Source organism: Arvicola amphibius, chromosome 4, assembly GCF_903992535.2.
Source record: "Arvicola amphibius chromosome 4, mArvAmp1.2, whole genome shotgun sequence".
NCBI lineage: Eukaryota > Metazoa > Chordata > Mammalia > Rodentia > Cricetidae > Arvicola > Arvicola amphibius.
In genome coordinates this window covers 43626236-43642882 of record NC_052050.1, presented here as the reverse complement: position 1 = coordinate 43642882, position 16647 = coordinate 43626236, and the positions used below count along the sequence as shown (strand labels likewise).

Below are 16647 nucleotides of genomic sequence, written 5' to 3'. Positions count from 1 at the left end.
TATCTGAGTGCTGGAATTAAAGGCATGTGCTACCACCACCCTACAATAGGTTACTTCTTTTTTTGTTTGTTGGTTTTGGTTTTTGGAGACAGGGTTTCTCTAGCTTTGGAGCCTGTCCTGGAACTAGCTCTTGTAGACCAGGCTGGCCTTGAACTCACAAAGATTGCCTGCCTCTGCTTCCCGAGTGCTGAGATTAAAGGTGTGTGCCACCACTGCCCATCTGATAGCTTAATTCTTAAACTAAGGAAAATTTAAGGTTTTTTGTTTTGTTTTGTTTTGTTTTTTTCTGAGACAAGGTTTCCCTGTAGTTTCTAGAACTTGTCCTGGAACTAGGTCTTGTAGACCAGGCTGGCCTCGAACCCAGAGATCCGCCTGCCTCTGCCTCCCGAGTGCTGGGATTAAAGGTGTGCGCCTATTTTTATACCTCTACCTTTGTATTAAATAAAGAATTAGAGCTTCACATGCCTTACTTGGAGTATGGGGAAGGAATAAAGAACCCAGGACCTCGAGCGTGTTAGGAAAGTACTGTGCGCCGGGCACACAGTGGTGAAGTTTGTCCAAAAAATTGTTCTCTGCCCTTACTTCCTGGTAGGGACAATGTTGTTGGGAATTGGTTGGTTGTGTTGAACAGCGACATTTTAAATGAGAAGAAACACTTAGGATAATACCAAAGAGAAATGGCCTTTAAATTTTATTTTTATCAGACATGTAGCAGTTTAAATGGTGATTGCTTATGATTTGTTTCCTGGTTAATTCCAGAATTTTATTTTTATTAATTTACTTTTTTTCCCCATTTTTGCCTCTAGATCCCAAAAGGATAATCACTTACAATGAAGCCATGGATAGTCCAGATCAATGAAGGACCAGACTGCCTATTTGTAACCTTTCTGCAGCATTAGAGCCACCGTTCATGGGGGACACAAGGCTTTTATGCTCCTAGATCTTCAACGCAGCAGAGGAACCATAAGTAGAATCACAGGATAATATATACAAATATATATATATACATATATATATATATATATATAGTTATTTAAAAAAAGGCAACTGAGAGTAATTAGACTTCTTAAGGAATCAAATTTATTTCAAGAGACTACACATGGTTATTTAATCTCCGGTACCGAATAGTCTTTCCTTTATTTTGTTAGTTTTTGTTTTTAAGTGTGAATGCAAGTGATTAATGAATACAGACTTAACAAGCGTGGTTCTAAAGTTCCTGCTGTCATCGACTTGGGCAACAAATGACCCACTGGAAAGGCAAATCCACTTACTCTAGGTATCCGTATCTTGTTGTGACTAAAGTGATACACTAATCACGGGGAGCCCAGAGTGATGCAGCATTTCCCCTTCTCCGCCCTTGATCTTCTAGTTTTATTTTGAGCCCTGCGAGAATGCTGGATAAATGCCTTGAAGTTTGCAGGGGTGTTTTTTGTTGTTTGTTTTTTTGTTGTTGGTTTTTAAAATCTGATTTGCATGTCTTGCCAGGAGTTGTGCAGCCTCTGTGGGGTGTTGGGGAAATAGTTCCTTCCTTTCCTTTATTTTTTTGTGGGGGTGGGGTCGGGGGAGGGCATTGAAGTTCTACAATCCTGGAATAGTTGGTGGGTACATAGTTAACTTTGGTTATGTGTGTGACTTTTAACAGCTGACAAATCCAAGAGTGTCATTTAAAGAAAGGTTGCAGAACAAGGAATTGGCTGATAATTATTCATCATAATTGTGTAACTGGGAGCAAAAATATATTCTGCTTTTTGCTGTAGGTGCTCAGACTTGCTCTCTGTCACTAACACTAAGTGTGTACTCTTGTTTTTCATCAAACATCTAAGCGAAACATGTATTTTTTGTAAATTCTTTTAATTTCAGTTTCTCAGCAAAATCTAAAGGAAAAAAGTTCTTAAAAAAATGTTTTTAGCCAGTGAGGAGGTAATAAACACTGCTTGTAGAAGGCGTGTTTTCATGCAAATTCTACTTCTGAGCTTACTAGCTACTAATTATATCTTAATATATTTTATCATTAGAGCAAGATTTTTTTTTTTTTTTAAGGAAAATAATGTGAAAATCTGGAAATTTTGTTTGGGGCAGAAAAGAGCATTAGCCCTGTCTTACCATCACATTACCATCCTGTTGCGCTGCAGCTTGTGTATAGCATGCTAAAATAAGTGAGTGTGTGTGTTGTGTGTATGTGTTGTGTGTGTGTAGAAACTAAGGGTCCAATTTAAGACTGGGTGATGTTAGTGGCATAATAACAAGTTCTCTGGCCTGATGCATCACATCACACACAAACACATACAGAGAAATTAGTGTATCCATGTTTGTCAAATACAAGTTAAAATAGCAGGGCATTTATAGAGTTGCAGTCTTCTAACAGGCATACTGGATCCCCTAGTCATGTTTGGGGGAGAAAGTACTTTTTACTCTATTTGTTTTTTAAGAAATGTCCAGTTTTGAGCGATTGTAGTATGGATGGATTTTCTGGTTTTGTTAATTTCAGATTTTTAACAAATACTTCACGAAACAAGCTATTTGATTTACTGCAGAGAAAAATACTTTTTAGTCTGGATTTCTGCCCTGCTTAGATTTTTAAAAAGTATCAGCATGGATTGCCAATTCCACTTGATGTAAACAAAACTTTTTATACATAATATATATAATAACTTATTGTATCAGTCCAGGTTCAGAAACTTGTGGTAGGCCAGTTTCAGATAGTTTCATTTCACCTGTAAACTGTATCACTTTTACTGATATTGTAATTTTCAAATGTATAATATGTTTACAGATGTGCCCTGCATTTAGTGCTTTGTTCTATTTTGAATTTTTTTTTTCATTTTTTTGTTGTTGAGTCTCCTGCCTGCTTGCCAAAAGCTAGGATGCTTCAGGCCCGTGTACAATTCAAAGTGTGGCATCCTTGAGCTTTAAAGCATTGAACAAACTGGAAAATGCAACACGCCACATACTGAACTGAAAAAAGTCTGTGTTTGTTTTTTTTTTTTTTTAATAAAAATTTTCAAAAAGTTTTTTTAAAAAAGTTGATTAAAGAAAAAAGAGGCTCCAGTTTGTTTTATAGGTTTTAAAGTTCTGCTGTGTGTTTAATTGCCTTGTGTAACCACTTGTCGCCTTAGGGCCAAATCCTTACCCCAGTCTTTTTTTTTAATGTCATTTTGCTTGCCTGGAATTTTAAAGTTCTTCTGTTTCACAAATTACAAAACAACTTCCTTGGTTTGTGGCATACAAGGTTGAACATAATCATAATGGAAAGAAAAATTCCGATTTCCTGAATTTGGCTTTTAAACTTAGAAAGTAATACTTGCTACCTTTAAAAGCCTTCTCTTTCATAATTTCCTTTCCATATCTTTCAGGCCTCTGTTCAGAGTTCAGAGAAGCTAAAGAGAATGTATCCCTTCTCTGTTTGTCCAAAGGTTGAGAATCTCATTTCTAAATGAAACAATGCAACATTTCACTTTGATTTCTCCACTGAAATTTTCTTGATTGATATGATTAAGAGGTATATACAGTAATTATTAAATGGCTTTCACCTTTCTGGGATCCCTAGTGGCCCATCATATTAACTGTCAGTATTTTTTGGACATTGGGTTAATGGACTTAATTGCCTCAGTACAAGCAGGACTTTGGGACAGATCTCCTTTGTGCTGTTTGATACTTGTCTCAATATTTCTCCTTAGGTCCTCACACAATTCCTTACAGAGCACTTATTAAAAAAAAAAGTCTTACAAGTTCATCTGTTTTCTGATTATTTTTGTGTAAGCTTCTAAAGAAACATCAGCTGTGATTCATTTAGCACATTTAAATAACAGTATGTTGTTGGTATAAAGAATTTTCTTTCAACTCAGAGTATTAGTACTGTAGCATAAACCAAATACAGTCTAGAGGGGATTTTTAATATCCCTCCATTTAAAAGACTGAAAAGTTGTGTGTGTGGATGTATGTATGTTGGGGTGCTTGTGTGAGGGAAAGATGAAGATACTAAATTAGTAAATGAATGTGTAAGACATTATATTAGTATTCAGAGAATGAAACTTGTATTTATTTTGTGCCATTTGTTTTCATTACACGGAATAAAGTCGGGTGGTTCAAATCCTTAAAGGGTAGTACTAGAAAAAATGGCACTAAGGATGAAATCATGACCTATTTTTTTATTAGCTAGGAAACTAATTATGGGTGATGATTTCTTTTTCAGTTTGTCTTGATTGTGGGTTTTGCGTCACATACCACTCACTTTGTGTGAAATGTCTTGAATAATCTCCCTTCCCAACAAAAGACAGGGTGTATTTATCTTTTCTCTATTCACCCCCACTTCAACAACCTGAAGTTAATTGCATAGTGTTTCCTCTAACCTTAGTAATGAACCTTCACATCAATAAAGTGTGTTTATGGTGTCTGTAGTAGCCTGCCCTTCTCTACTTTCTAGGAGGGATAGCCAATATCTAGAGACTCGTTAGTGAGAGCTTTCTGCCGTCCTCCGTCTACTTTGTTGGTTACCACTCAGAATCTGCAAGTTGTTCATAAATCAAACAAGTGCTGTGATTTCTTTTTCTTTAATGACAGTTTTTAGAGAAAATAGGTGTAGTGGTTCATTCGCAACTAGGACACAGCAGCAGCAGTTTCACAGTTGGTTGTTAGGCTGTTTCCAATCCTCACCAAAAGCCTTTTTGTTTTGTTTTTGTTTGGTTGGTTTTTTGTTTGTTTTGGTGTGTAATGTGAACTTTTACCAGTTAAGACTCGGCTCAATTTAAAAGGCTGTCCAATGGGGTATGTAATGGTACCTCTCAAATCACTTCTTGCTCAAATTGCTAAGGGTTTAATGCCACTCGACCATGTCTTCAAATGACACAATTCCTCTGTTTAACCAGCTATTACAGTGTAATGAATCAAATACATGTAAAGGACACTATCCTGTTGATGTATGCCTGCCAGGGTGGGGTTTGCTTATTTTCCCCATACCCCAGTAGTTTGGAAAGTGTGCACAGGACAAAGCCTAGAAGCATGAGTAGCTCCTTAAAGATGGCCAGAAGTACACAGGAGATTAGTTCTAAAAATCAGTGTTTAGAAACACTTAGATGTGTTAGAAGCAAGGTCGTCTGTGTTGGTGTAAAAGAGTGATAAATCATTAATTCCACTCAAGTGCTAATTTACTGAGTATAGAAATAAAGGTCCTGGAAGCAATTTTTGGATGCCAGCAGTGGTGTGAGAGTTTGGAGCTCTCTGTCAATAAAATAAATGCCCAACAAACCATCAGTAGTTTGTTACTTTTGTGTTACAAGGACTATCAAATAGTAAAGACCTGGAAACTTAACAGACACCCTGAGCTGTAGTGGGATTGCTGGTTGAGACTATTTAGAAAACTTCTGTCCAGGGTTCTGAAGCCTTTTTTTTTTTTAACATTGTAGTGTCTTTTTTAGTAGCCTTGTTATAAAAGCTACAAGTGGTTTCCCCTAGTCTTTTGCTTTTGCTGTAAATCAGTTGTAATCTACAGACCAAACCAGCTTACATCAACATTACAATAGCTTTCCACATATATCCCTTTTCCTCAGGTGCTAAACAAAGGCTCCAAAATGGATACTGCTTTAGTGACATCTGTTTTATTCTTAAAATGCACATTTCTTTTGCTAATTGTAAAGATTTGGTGTTAACAAAGTGGTTTTAATATGTAAATATGAACGAATACCTTAAGTTCTATTTGTCTATTGGGTCTTTGCATTTATCTTTTGTAGATACTTTTTCACAATCTTGAATACATTTCATTAGGTATTGTTGCATCTTTAGAATGAAAACAACTGTTTTGTCTTAGATTACGCCTGCTGCTGCTGCTGCTGCTATGGGAAACTGAAAATCAAGAATGTGATGCACTTTTTAACATTACTATATACCATAGGTTGCTTTAATACCTTTTCTCTGTAGCACAGCCACTAACAAGTGATGAGCAGAGTTTATAATTCTCTTCAGGAGTGAGTCAGTCTGTAGTTTGTGTTAACCTATGAAGGGGACAGTAACTTAGGAAATAAATTTTTGGTTTAATATTATACTTTTTGGCCTTAAAGTGTCTTCTACTACTGAATTGTTTAAACCTTAGCTTTGTTTCTATTATTCCCTCTCGAAAGAATTGGGAAGGATTAAAGGAAGTAATTTTTCTTTTTTGTCAGTAAGCTGGCTTTTTTTTTTTTTGCATCAGAAAAGTAATGCTGCCCTGAACCAATCATATTTAGTCTTAAGCTCCCAACTATTCTGCTTCTCTAGTGTATATTTCACTTAACAAAGGTAAACAAAGTATAAGAATGCTACTTGACAAAGGAAAAATCTTCTCAAGCACATAGTCAAACATGAAGGAGAAAAAAAACCCCCAAAAAGTCTGTAGGGGAGGGACACCAAATGAGGTGGAGGAATATGAGAAAGATGTGTGGTCCAAAGCTATCTGGTTATATTTTGATGTTGCCAATATTACAGAGCCAAAATTTTAATTTGCTTACTTAATATATTTGTTGGCCAGAGATCTATTTTTCTATCGGTGTGCCTTGCATGTATATTAACTTTGGAAAGGCCATGTAGTAATGCCTGAGATGCTGATGGTTCTTACCACCTCACTGATTTTTATGCAGTTGAAATGCTCATTCTATTTCCCAACTGGTGCTCTCTGTTTAAAGTCATAGATCTTGTCAAACTGGAACTCTTTTATAAACTGGGGAAGTGGCTTGTTTTTCACTAGTTTCTCTTCCCTCACTCCCCACCCTCCCCCCCTTTTTTTAAGTCTGTTAGTGGCTGGTCTGTAGTGGGAAATAGTAAAAAGGATTCTTCACTACCTACCCCACCCCCAGCACCACCTTCAAGTAATGTGATGACACCATTTCTTTGTGCTCTTTGAAAGTTTCAGCTTGCTGTCTCCTTAGTGTTATGAAAGGTGTTATTAAAAGCATTGTTTGCAAAATACAGGAAGATAGATGATGGGAGTCCACATTAATTGGGGATTCTTTGTGAGCTTTGATCCAAAACTTTTGGCTCTTTTCAACAACAAAAATTATTATTGTTAAAGCACCTTGCTTAGAAAAATTTAGATATTCATGTCTGCAACAATTGTCTCAATAATAAACTGTGCAATTCTTGTCATTAAAAAACAAAAACAGATCTGAAGTCTCCCTAATGTGACTTGTTAGTTTCTGTATTTCCTGCCAGTGTAAATGTGAAAAGCTTTGCTTGCATTACGTTTTAGAAATGCATTTTGCACACTCAGTTTTGCCGAAGCTCCGTGAAAAGGTTAGATCTAAGTAGATGAATAAAGCTATGCACATGTTTTGAAAGTTTAATTTGTGTGTCATTACCAAAAGTCATTATTTTGCTGTTCTTAGCTTTACCATCTTTGGAAACATGTTCAGAGTTCTGGACTAGCTCATCAATTCTGGACTAGTTCGTCAGTGGAAGTAAAGGGAGGAAAACTGGCACCCGTTGAATAAAGTTCAGTTGAAATGAGAGCTTGACTTGCATCTATTAAAGGGCTTTTCTTGAAACAGGGCAGTTGTATCGGCTTTATAAACCATTGGATCCAGTGCTCTTCTCAGTGAAATTTTGAATATGAAAAAGAAATGGAAAGTCAATCAAGCTGAAATGAAGGAAAAAACTTTGCCATACGAAGCTCTGTGACAATGTTATATTTTAAAGCTGGTTTAAAGGTAGGATAGCCCCCCTCTTTAACCTTTATTGTTCTAGCATAAATTTGACTGGATAGTTTATCAAAATTATTCAGTTAAAGGTCCAGTTTTTTTTTTTTTTTTTTTTAATGCCAAGCTGATGAGAACAAGTTTAGGAATTGGGCACGTTAGGTTCATTCCAGTGCATTTGCATGTACTAAGTAGCTTCACTTGACAGGAAGTGTGCACTTAATAAGGTTGTATAGATGTGCTGGCCAGACCTAGTTATTCTCTTTTAACAGATAATTTCTATAATTTCCTTAGGGCATTTGTAGGAGAGTTGGGTAGAAGATACTGTCAATGATGTTTTCCCCAGGCTCCTACATATGAGATACTTCATTTCATAGCTTTGTCTATATCTAGAAGAGGATTTACTTCTCTTCTTGGTGTGTGTTGTTGACTTTGAAAAGACAGCAAAACTTCTGCTCATAGTGGAAGTTAATAACTAGTAAGATGTCCAAAATGTGGTCTATAATGCATAGCCTTATAAACACAGGTAGTAGCAAACAGCATGGATGGCTTTCAGTACTCTTTAGCATCTGTCAATAGTTCATTTAAATCCAGTCTTAGAACATACTGGTAGCTAGGTTTTGTGGTGCACACATGTGATCCTGACGACCAGAATGCTGAAGCAGGACAATTATGAGTTCAAAGCCAGATTGGCCTGCATGGCGGCAAATGTATTGGAGAAGTATCATCTCTGTATTGTGTGCACAGACATTTACTTAGGAGCTGGGTTGCCTTTAATTTTGGGAAAGAATAATTAGTAAATGACAGTTATGTTAGATGTTTGCCCTTCTCCCTCTGAAAATTTTTTCAGTATTTTGCCCAGTTTAAAAAGTAAAAGTAGGTATTTTCTAGATAGATGAACAGTGGCCAGAAATTTACTGTTTTGCTAAATAACTAACTGCTTAGGTATTTACTAAAGCTGTTGCTGATGTTATGGATTTCAAGGAAGTATCAGTTACATGATGATCTTCCTTTATCAATGTCTTACTTAATGTTCAGTGTTTTAAAAAAACAAAATTACACTCTACAACCATACTCAGATTTACTTATTTTATCAGAAAAACTTGAGAGATTTGTAGATCAAATAAGACAATAAGTGTACATTGTTGAATAAAAAAATTCAAGTTTTTGAGGTGTTTGTGTTGTTTTTTGTGTGTACTTTAATTTTTTAATTCTTCACTGGAAGCTTAAGGTGACATTGACTACTTTCAAAGGTTGATTGTGCAAAGAACACAGTATGTCTCTTTTCTTGTGGCATAGTCTTGCTATGTAGCTCTGGATGTCCTGGAACTCACTATGTAGACCAGGCTGGCCTCAAGCTCACAGATGATCTCTGCCTCCCAAGAGCTCAGATTTAAGGTGTGACCTTCCCCATCTTTTTCTCTGAATAATCTTTGAGGTGTCTTCTTGCCTTCCAGAGAGTGTTTGTTTTTTATCACTTTAAAGGATTTTTAATGGGCGGGGTGAGGTGTATATATAGGTGCCTGCGGAGACCAGAGACATAGATCCCTGGATCTGGATTTAAGTCTGAATCACCTCAAGTGGGTGCTGGAAACCAAGGGTCCTCTGCAAAAGCAATACAGCACTCTTAACCAAAATTTCTTAATTCTTACAATTTCTCAATTGTAAATTGGAAAAATTCTTAGATTATTAGAATGGTGGAGATTGGGAGAAAATATGCATAATCAGTCAGAGTGATAGTATTTGGATTATTTGATATAGGAATATTGTCCTTGTCCTGGCAAATAATTGACAAGAACATACAAGGGTATTTTGAGTTGTTTGTTTTCCAAGATGGTTTTTCTGTGTAGCTCTCTTACCATAAAACAAGCCCTGTAGACCAGGCTGACTTAAATTGAACTCAAGAATCCTCTTTCCTCTGCCTTTAGAGTGCTGGGACTAAAGTTGTGCACCACCACTACCTGGGCTGGGAATTTAGGGTTTTATTAAGACTATCTTTAAAATGTCAGTCACAAGAGGGATTTGTGTGTGGTAGTTGATTCAGTCTCTCCAAGGCTAGTTTTTTATTTTTTTAAATGACATTTATTATGGATTTTAGCAGCTAACATTTGGAAGCAGTTTCTGAGTAGAACATAAAGCCTAGAGTGCTTAGCAAGGTTTCATACTTGAGGAAATCTGGAACTTTTAATCCACTATTGTTGGATACGGCGAATTGACTGGATCTGGAAAGTCTGGGCATGAGATCCCCATTCTCTCCAGTGTTTGTAGTCTCCTCCATGATGGTCACATTCCAAGATGTACTGGTAACCACGATATCCAGGATACTGGTAGCAAACCCAGCTAGAAAATTTTAAAGCATATCACATTATTAAATGTGGTTAAGAACCTGACATAGACCCCCCAAACTTGAGTGGTTCTGGGTTGCGGGGTGGGGGTATTAGAAAACATGTCATTTTTGTTTACTGAGTGTAGTATGATTACAAAGGATTGGCCTTAATTGTGAAAAATTTAGTTGTCTAAAAGCTTTTACAGAGGTACTTAGAAGAAAGCAGAACAAGCAGTAGCTGGGGAAAGAATTCCAACAGTATTATGCCAGTTGTTAGGGTGCCAGTGTATGGAATCTAGTAAACCCTTGGCATCTTAATGTTCACACGTACTTACGCCCCACATTGTATCTTCATGGAACCAACTTCATTGTTAAACCAACCCATGGCTTGCAAGGAAGGGTAGTCATCACAGATCTCCCACTGGCGTCCAATAAAATTCTCTTTCTCAAAGATGGTAATCTTAGACTCTTTATGATTCTATAACCCAGAAGGTAAAACCTTAGTGGTTATTGCATTGCTATTATTTTCCAAAAATTGAAACACTTTCTTGCCTACTGGCAAGATCTACTGGTATGATCTTTGAACTTAACCAATATAAGACAGTGTAAAATAGCCAGTTCTGGTGGTGAATGCTAGTAGTAGTTGCTGAAGGAGGAAGAGGCAGGAGGATCACGAGTTTGAGGCCAGCTTGGGCTACACATTAAAAAAGTGTAAAATAAGGATGCATTAAAAAATAATACATAGTCACCTGTTTTTTGGTACTGCTGTCCATAATCTAATCCAGGGTGTCACCCATGCTGTACAATTATTACCTACAGCCCCAGCAAGATTTCACTGTATAAAACACTTCAGTACCTGTGTGCTTGCATTTTTGTTTCTAGTAACCTTCCCAATAAAGTACATGATTTAGGTTCAGAGGTATTCATATCTAACTTCATGAGAAGAATCAAGAGAATGTTTTTAAAAGCTAGCCCAGACAAGTGTCACTCCCAATATCAGGACCATTTTCTGCCCTTAGAAATCTAATTGCCTGAGAGGTTTTGGTGCACGCCTTTAATCCCAGCATTCAAGTGGCCAGCCTGCTCTACAGGAGCTAGTTCCAGGACAGAACTATTACACAAACCCTGTCTCAAAGAAAAAATCTAATTGTTGGTCTGTTTCTGTTTAAACTTAACAAAAACTTAATATTCAAGATTGCCTTCAAGTTTTCTGGGTGCTAGAAGTATGTACACCACCATGCCCAGCTCTCTGAGACTAAGTGCAGCCTGATGGAGGCATTCACTTCCAGCTGGGGTCACCATGTTGGAGGGGGAAGCATGTGGAGACTGGGCACTAAAGCAGGCAGTAGCTTGACTGCACACCTTATTCCTGTACTAAAATGTAATTTTTTTTAGACAGCTGCTGTAATCTGCCTTTGACATTTCCAAATACATATTTCTGCCACTTTGTTCTCTATCTGGCTTGATCTGCCTTACCTCAGCCCCTAAATTAGTTACTGAAAACAAACTAAAACCAAGAGCTGAAAGAAAACTGCATTTAAGTCATGTCAGATACTAATGTCAATACCGAGAAAATGGCAACAGAAAAGTATTTTCAAAATTAAAAAAGATGACCAAGTTTGGTCAGTTCAACTATATCCTAAATGAGAACTTAATGGAAAATTGGATATTTAAGGAACTGAAAGGATGAGTTGGTGCCTATGTTTAAAGATGGAAATTACTCATTTTAAATGTAGTGTAAGAAATAATTAGAGTCCTCAGAAACAGATTAGGAGTGTTTCTTCCCCATTTGCACATAGTATATCTCACAAGAATGTTGTTACATCGTTTTAAAAATAGACAAGTTTTATTTTCAGATTCAATTTAGAATGCAGCCTGATCCGTTGTTAAATAGTGCCTGGTGTTAAAAATTTACTTATCACCAGGTGGCGCACGCCTTTAATCCCAGCACTCTTGGGAGGCAGAGGCAGGCGGATCTCTGAGTTTGAGGCCAGCCTGGTCTACAGAGCGAGTTCCAAGACAGGCTCCAAAACTACAGAGAAACCCTGTCTCGAAAAACAAAACAACAAAAAAACAAAATTTACTTACCAATGCAGATAAGCAATACTAGAAGATCCGCCTATTCAGTTTCTACTTGTTCAGGATGTACTTAAGCATCACCGTGGATTTTTTTTGTTTTGTTAATTTTATTTTTTTTCTCTCCCCTCCCATTCGCTCCACTTACCTCCCCTCACCCCACTCCCCCATCTACTCTACAGCTTAAGGCACATTTCTTTGGGGAAAGTCCAAGGCCCTCCCTACTGTGTCTAGGCTGAGCAAGGTATCCATCCAAAGAGAATAGGTTCCCAAAAGGCCAGTACTAGCACTAGAGATAAATCAGCCTGTTTCTTTAGTGAAATCTTAACACATTGCAATTTAACTGGTCATAAATTTACTTTGTAGTACAGGGTAAGTGGTTTCTCACTGGTTGTCCTATAGAATTCTATAAGTAGTCCCTTTTTAGCATAAGGGGGAAATCAAGTCAGATTTAAAGGAAGGGAACAGTGTTGTTACTCGTTATTTTCATCCTTCCTGTTTCATTCAACATAATCAACAGAAGCAAACAAATGTCAGTCTGACCTCATCTTTTACCCCACTCACATGCAAAAAAAAAAAAAGTCAAAATTTGACACTCACTGCTGAACAGATAGGGCGGAAGGACATGAGACGCTCAATATGGTAGGCATTGCTCCCACTCCAGGCCTCCCATCGAGGGTATTCTCCTCTCTCCAGGATAAACTGTTGTCCACAGAAGCTGGTATGTTCATAACCAATCCAGCTGCCAAAGACAGGTAACGGTATATGGCCTTGAAGAGAAGGTCTCTCTTGTTTAAGATGAGTTCATAGTGGGATAACATCAAGTCAGTCACAAAGCCCTAGGTAATGAATGCTCATAACTTTGATCAAACAGTTTTGTAAATGTATTTTGAAATTACTGAAGATTCTCTTTACCTAGCAATGTGTATTAACAAAGCTGTTTCCATTCTAGTGACCTGGACTTAAGATTGATGATGACTCATTGACCATTTCTTTGGCTCTAGATCTTTTTTTTTGTTTGTTTTGCTTTGTTTTGTTTTGTTTTTCGAGACAGGGTTTCCCTGTAGTTTCTAGAGCCTGTCCTGGAACTAGCTCTTGTAGACCAGGCTGGCCTCAAACTCAGAGATCCACCTGCCTCTGCCTCCCGAGTGCTGGAATTAAAGGCATGTGCCACCACCGCCCGGCTGGCTCTAGATCTTGTAAGCCTTTTCCTAAGAGCAAAAGCATGATGGGTTGGGTATCTATACTTGTTTGTTACTTTAAGGGTTCTTCCTTTTGCTTTCCATACTTTTACCTGAATGGAGCATTCTAGCTAAGTTGTTAACCACTGAATCTTATATATTGAAGATGTCTTAAAGTGTTTTCTGTTTTAAAGGACTGTGAAGCTCTGTTTTGGTATAGAGCGGCTTGTGGAAGCTTGGTCACATGCAAAGCCACTTAGACTAGTATGGGTTCACACCTAGGCCTGCTAGAGAATCCCTCACCAAGATTGACAAGAAATTTCTGGAACACTGAGAACTAATGTGTTTCTAGATCCTTGGGATTTCATTCCTCTAATAGAGAAATTAACCAACAGTGTCTGTTCTGGGACAATACATCTGTGTCATAAAATCTCTCAGTCAGGTGGTGGTGGCAGCGCTCACCTTTAATCCCAGCATTTGGGAGGCAGAGGCAGGTGGATCTCTGAGTTCAAGGCCATCCTGTCTACAAGAGCTAGTTCTAGGACAGGCTCCAAAGCTACAGAGAAACCCTATCTCAAAAAAAAAAAAAAAACAAACATAAAAAAAAACAAAAAAACAAACATACAAAAAACCCTCTGTCATTCACAAGAATATCCCTTCAAATCAGGTGGTGGTGGTACATGCCTTTAATCCTAGTACTCTGGAGGCAGAGGTAGGCAGAGGCCAGAGCTAGTTCCAGGACAGTCAAGAGTACACAAAGAAACCCTGTCTCAAAAAAATCAAAAGGACGAAAGAATAATTCCCTTCTCCCTATTTTCTATGGGCAAGATAAACAGGCTTCTGTGCCTGTTCTGAAGGAATCGAAAGGCGTGGCCTGTGCACTTCCAAAGCACAGATTCAATTACTGTCATTGTCCTGCCCTGATGCACATATATTACCAAGATATGAACATCATCATTTCTAGTTTTTGAGTTACTTAATTAATCATGGAACCATTTCCTTTAGGAAATAAGATGCCTCTAAGAAGTGATTAACTTCTGGGGAACAATGTCCTATATCCTTACGGTACCATGTCTAAAGAGACTTGAAAAAGGCCTGTCAGCTCTGTTGGTGTTCATACTCACGCGCCACACTCCACCTTGAGGGATCGGACATTATCAAAACTACGCTCAGAGACATTTGGGCAGGAACTGGTGAACTCCATCCTCTTGCCCTGGAAGTTTTCCTGATCATAGATGGTTATCTGAAATGGATTGAAATGGGACAAGAAAGAGAACCAGGTACACTAATAAGAAAAGAGGTGCAAGTTAAGAGCTTGTATTTATCCTGTAATTCTTTTTTCTTTCGGTTTTTCGAGACAGGGTTTCTCTGTAGCTTTGGGGCCTGTCCTGAAACTAGCTCTTGTACACCAGGCTGACCTCAGACTCACAGATCCGCTTGCCTCTGCCTCCCGAGTGCTGGGATTAAAGGTGTGCGCCACCACCCAGCTATCCTGTACTTTTTTTTCATCACTAGCCACAGTCTAGGATGCCTGATAAGGTCTCTTCCAGAATAAACATGGCAAAAAGGGTTTCAAATAAGCCCCGCTGCTCAGTGACATGTTCAAGCATTTTGTGATAAGAATGGTCTTTCAGGGATAATGGAGAGCTCAATTGACCAGACCAAGGCCTTGTGAACTCTTGATTCCCCCTCTTGTCCTGCACTCTTATGACCCAGAGACCAGGATTCTGGGACTCCTAAAAGTACCCTGAGGATTATTTCTTTGCTTCTAAAGTATAAATCTTTTGTCTTTTCAACTAGAACTTGCTTCCTTACCTGGCAAGCTCCCAAAACTGTGAACTTGCCCCAGAGCTTGAGGAAAGGCTTAAGTATTAGGGAAACAGTGAAAGGCCTGGGATCTGGCACTTCAGCTCAACCTCAGACTGAGTAGGGAGGCCTGGATCCCATGGCTTGTTTGGGATCTAACGGCAAGTCTGAATTGGCCAAGACAAGTACCATCTCCCACCCATCATGGAAGCCTTCCAACAGAGTCTGGGTGTTGAGTGGGCCTTCCTCCTCCAGGACAGCTTTTTGTTGGATGGGCACTGTCAGGGAGCAAGTGCGATCTTGTAGCTACTGTGCGGCAGCACCTCAGCCCTGCCTGTTGGATCTTTCCATTTTCCATGTTATTGGATCAGCTTACCTTCCATGGCCCCAAGGACCCTGGCATGGGGTTGGTCTGAGCCATCTTGGTGGTTGGAAGAGTTTCTGGAAGATATAACATCAATGATAAGACTTTCAGGATGGGGGTAGTGAGGTAAGAAGGCACAAGAAAAAGGAAAAGAGGCTTGAAATCCCAGATTTTTTTTAGGATTCTGGCTCTGGTGCTATTACCCAAACCTCAGATTTTCCAACAATAAACCTTTTACATGTAGTCACTGTACCTTCTGACCTTCTGCTTGCCTTCAGAAACAACATTGCCTGGGTCTAACGTACCCTAATATCAACTTTCTGACAAATGTCTAGACTCCATGTATCTAGTCATTCAGGCAGTAGGGTCAGAATTCCCCACCTTACCTGCCCCAATTAAAAGGCAACCTCTACTTGAATCTTCTGTGGTCTTCCAAGCCCCAAAATTGACCTGTTTTTCTGCATGTCCATACTACCACCCTGTCTTCTCCAGTCTGCAGATTTTGACTTCTCCCTCCCTTCCCTCACTTCTCACAATACTCATCTGTGTTGCTATTGACTCTATACTGGGTGAGCATCTCAATAGCAGGGCTGGCAATTCCTGGGTGATTGATATAGCACCACGCCAAAGCTGTGGAGCCTCCAAATAAGCAGCATCTCCTACCCATTACACCTCCCTGTGCCCAAAGGGAAGCAGTTATTGCCAGATAGGTGACTCCTCAAGGTAGCAAATGAAGCTGTCCACTGACCAAAGTTCCCCACTTTCCCTACCTTCAAAGGCTCTAACCTCTAGGCAGGAGACAACTGGTTCTTCCTTTCCATTTGTCTCTTGGGTGAAAGAAAGTAAAGGCAAAGATTCCGTCAGAGCCTTACTCACCCAGCTCCCTCTGCACAGTCTGGGTCTCCATCTGTTGCCGCATCCTCTATGAATCCCTCTTTATAGTCCTGCAGCTGACGTCCAATGGCTCTGTCAGCACTCTGTTTTCCCTCTCTCTTTGTTTCTCCTGATCCTCAGAGCTTTAGTGGCTCAGTCTACTGGGTGGGGGTGTGTCCCTCTGAGCTTTGTTTAGGGTTACAGAAGTGCAGAGGCCCTACTGTTGGGCAGAACTGGCTGTCCAGGGAGGTCTTCTCTGAGCAGTTGGGAGCTGAGGACAGAAGCACTCTGTAGTGAATGTTTGTACCTATCCTATCCTGCCTAGGTTCTCCCTAAAATCTTGATAGGTTCTACCAAACA

At 38.9% G+C, this 16647-nt stretch overlaps 2 protein-coding genes across 3 annotated transcripts in view; one reads left to right on the top strand and one right to left on the bottom strand.

Moving 5' to 3' along the window:
• The window catches only part of Nufip2 (nuclear FMR1 interacting protein 2), a 32955-nt gene extending 24123 nt beyond the window's left edge, over positions 1–8832 (top strand). The window contains exon 4 of the mRNA XM_038326367.2: positions 807–8832. Within this exon, the coding sequence (XP_038182295.1) occupies positions 807–859 (53 nt within the window). The 3' untranslated portion in view covers positions 860–8832. The remainder of the gene's footprint in view (positions 1–806) is intronic.
• A 1021-nt stretch (positions 8833–9853) lies between these two features.
• Cryba1 (crystallin beta A1) lies at positions 9854–16321 on the bottom strand. 2 transcript variants are annotated; one of them, XM_038328366.1, is made up of 6 exons: positions 16291–16321; positions 15427–15491; positions 14369–14487; positions 12664–12805; positions 10323–10465; positions 9854–10001 (listed from the first exon to the last, which is right to left on the bottom strand). In XM_038328366.1, exons 1-6 carry the CDS (start codon positions 16319–16321, stop codon positions 9854–9856), a joined length of 648 nt encoding a protein of 215 aa, XP_038184294.1. The 2 variants fall into 2 exon arrangements, with proteins under 2 accessions (XP_038184294.1, XP_038184295.1); XM_038328367.1 differs by lacking the exons at positions 9854–10001; positions 12664–12805 and having other exon boundaries at positions 10339–10465.
• Positions 16322–16647: the final 326 nt, after the last annotated feature.

Coding starts and splice junctions, on each gene's coding strand:
- Cryba1 (XM_038328366.1), bottom strand. CDS start 16,321: ATGGAGACCCAGACTGTGCAGAGGGAGCTGG. Junction 10,466..12,663: donor TCCGCCCTATCTGTTCAGCA/GTGAGTGTCAAA, acceptor TCTGGGTTATAG/AATCATAAAGAGTCTAAGAT. Junction 10,002..10,322: donor ATGAAGATACAATGTGGGGC/GTAAGTACGTGT, acceptor AAAATTTTCTAG/CTGGGTTTGCTACCAGTATC.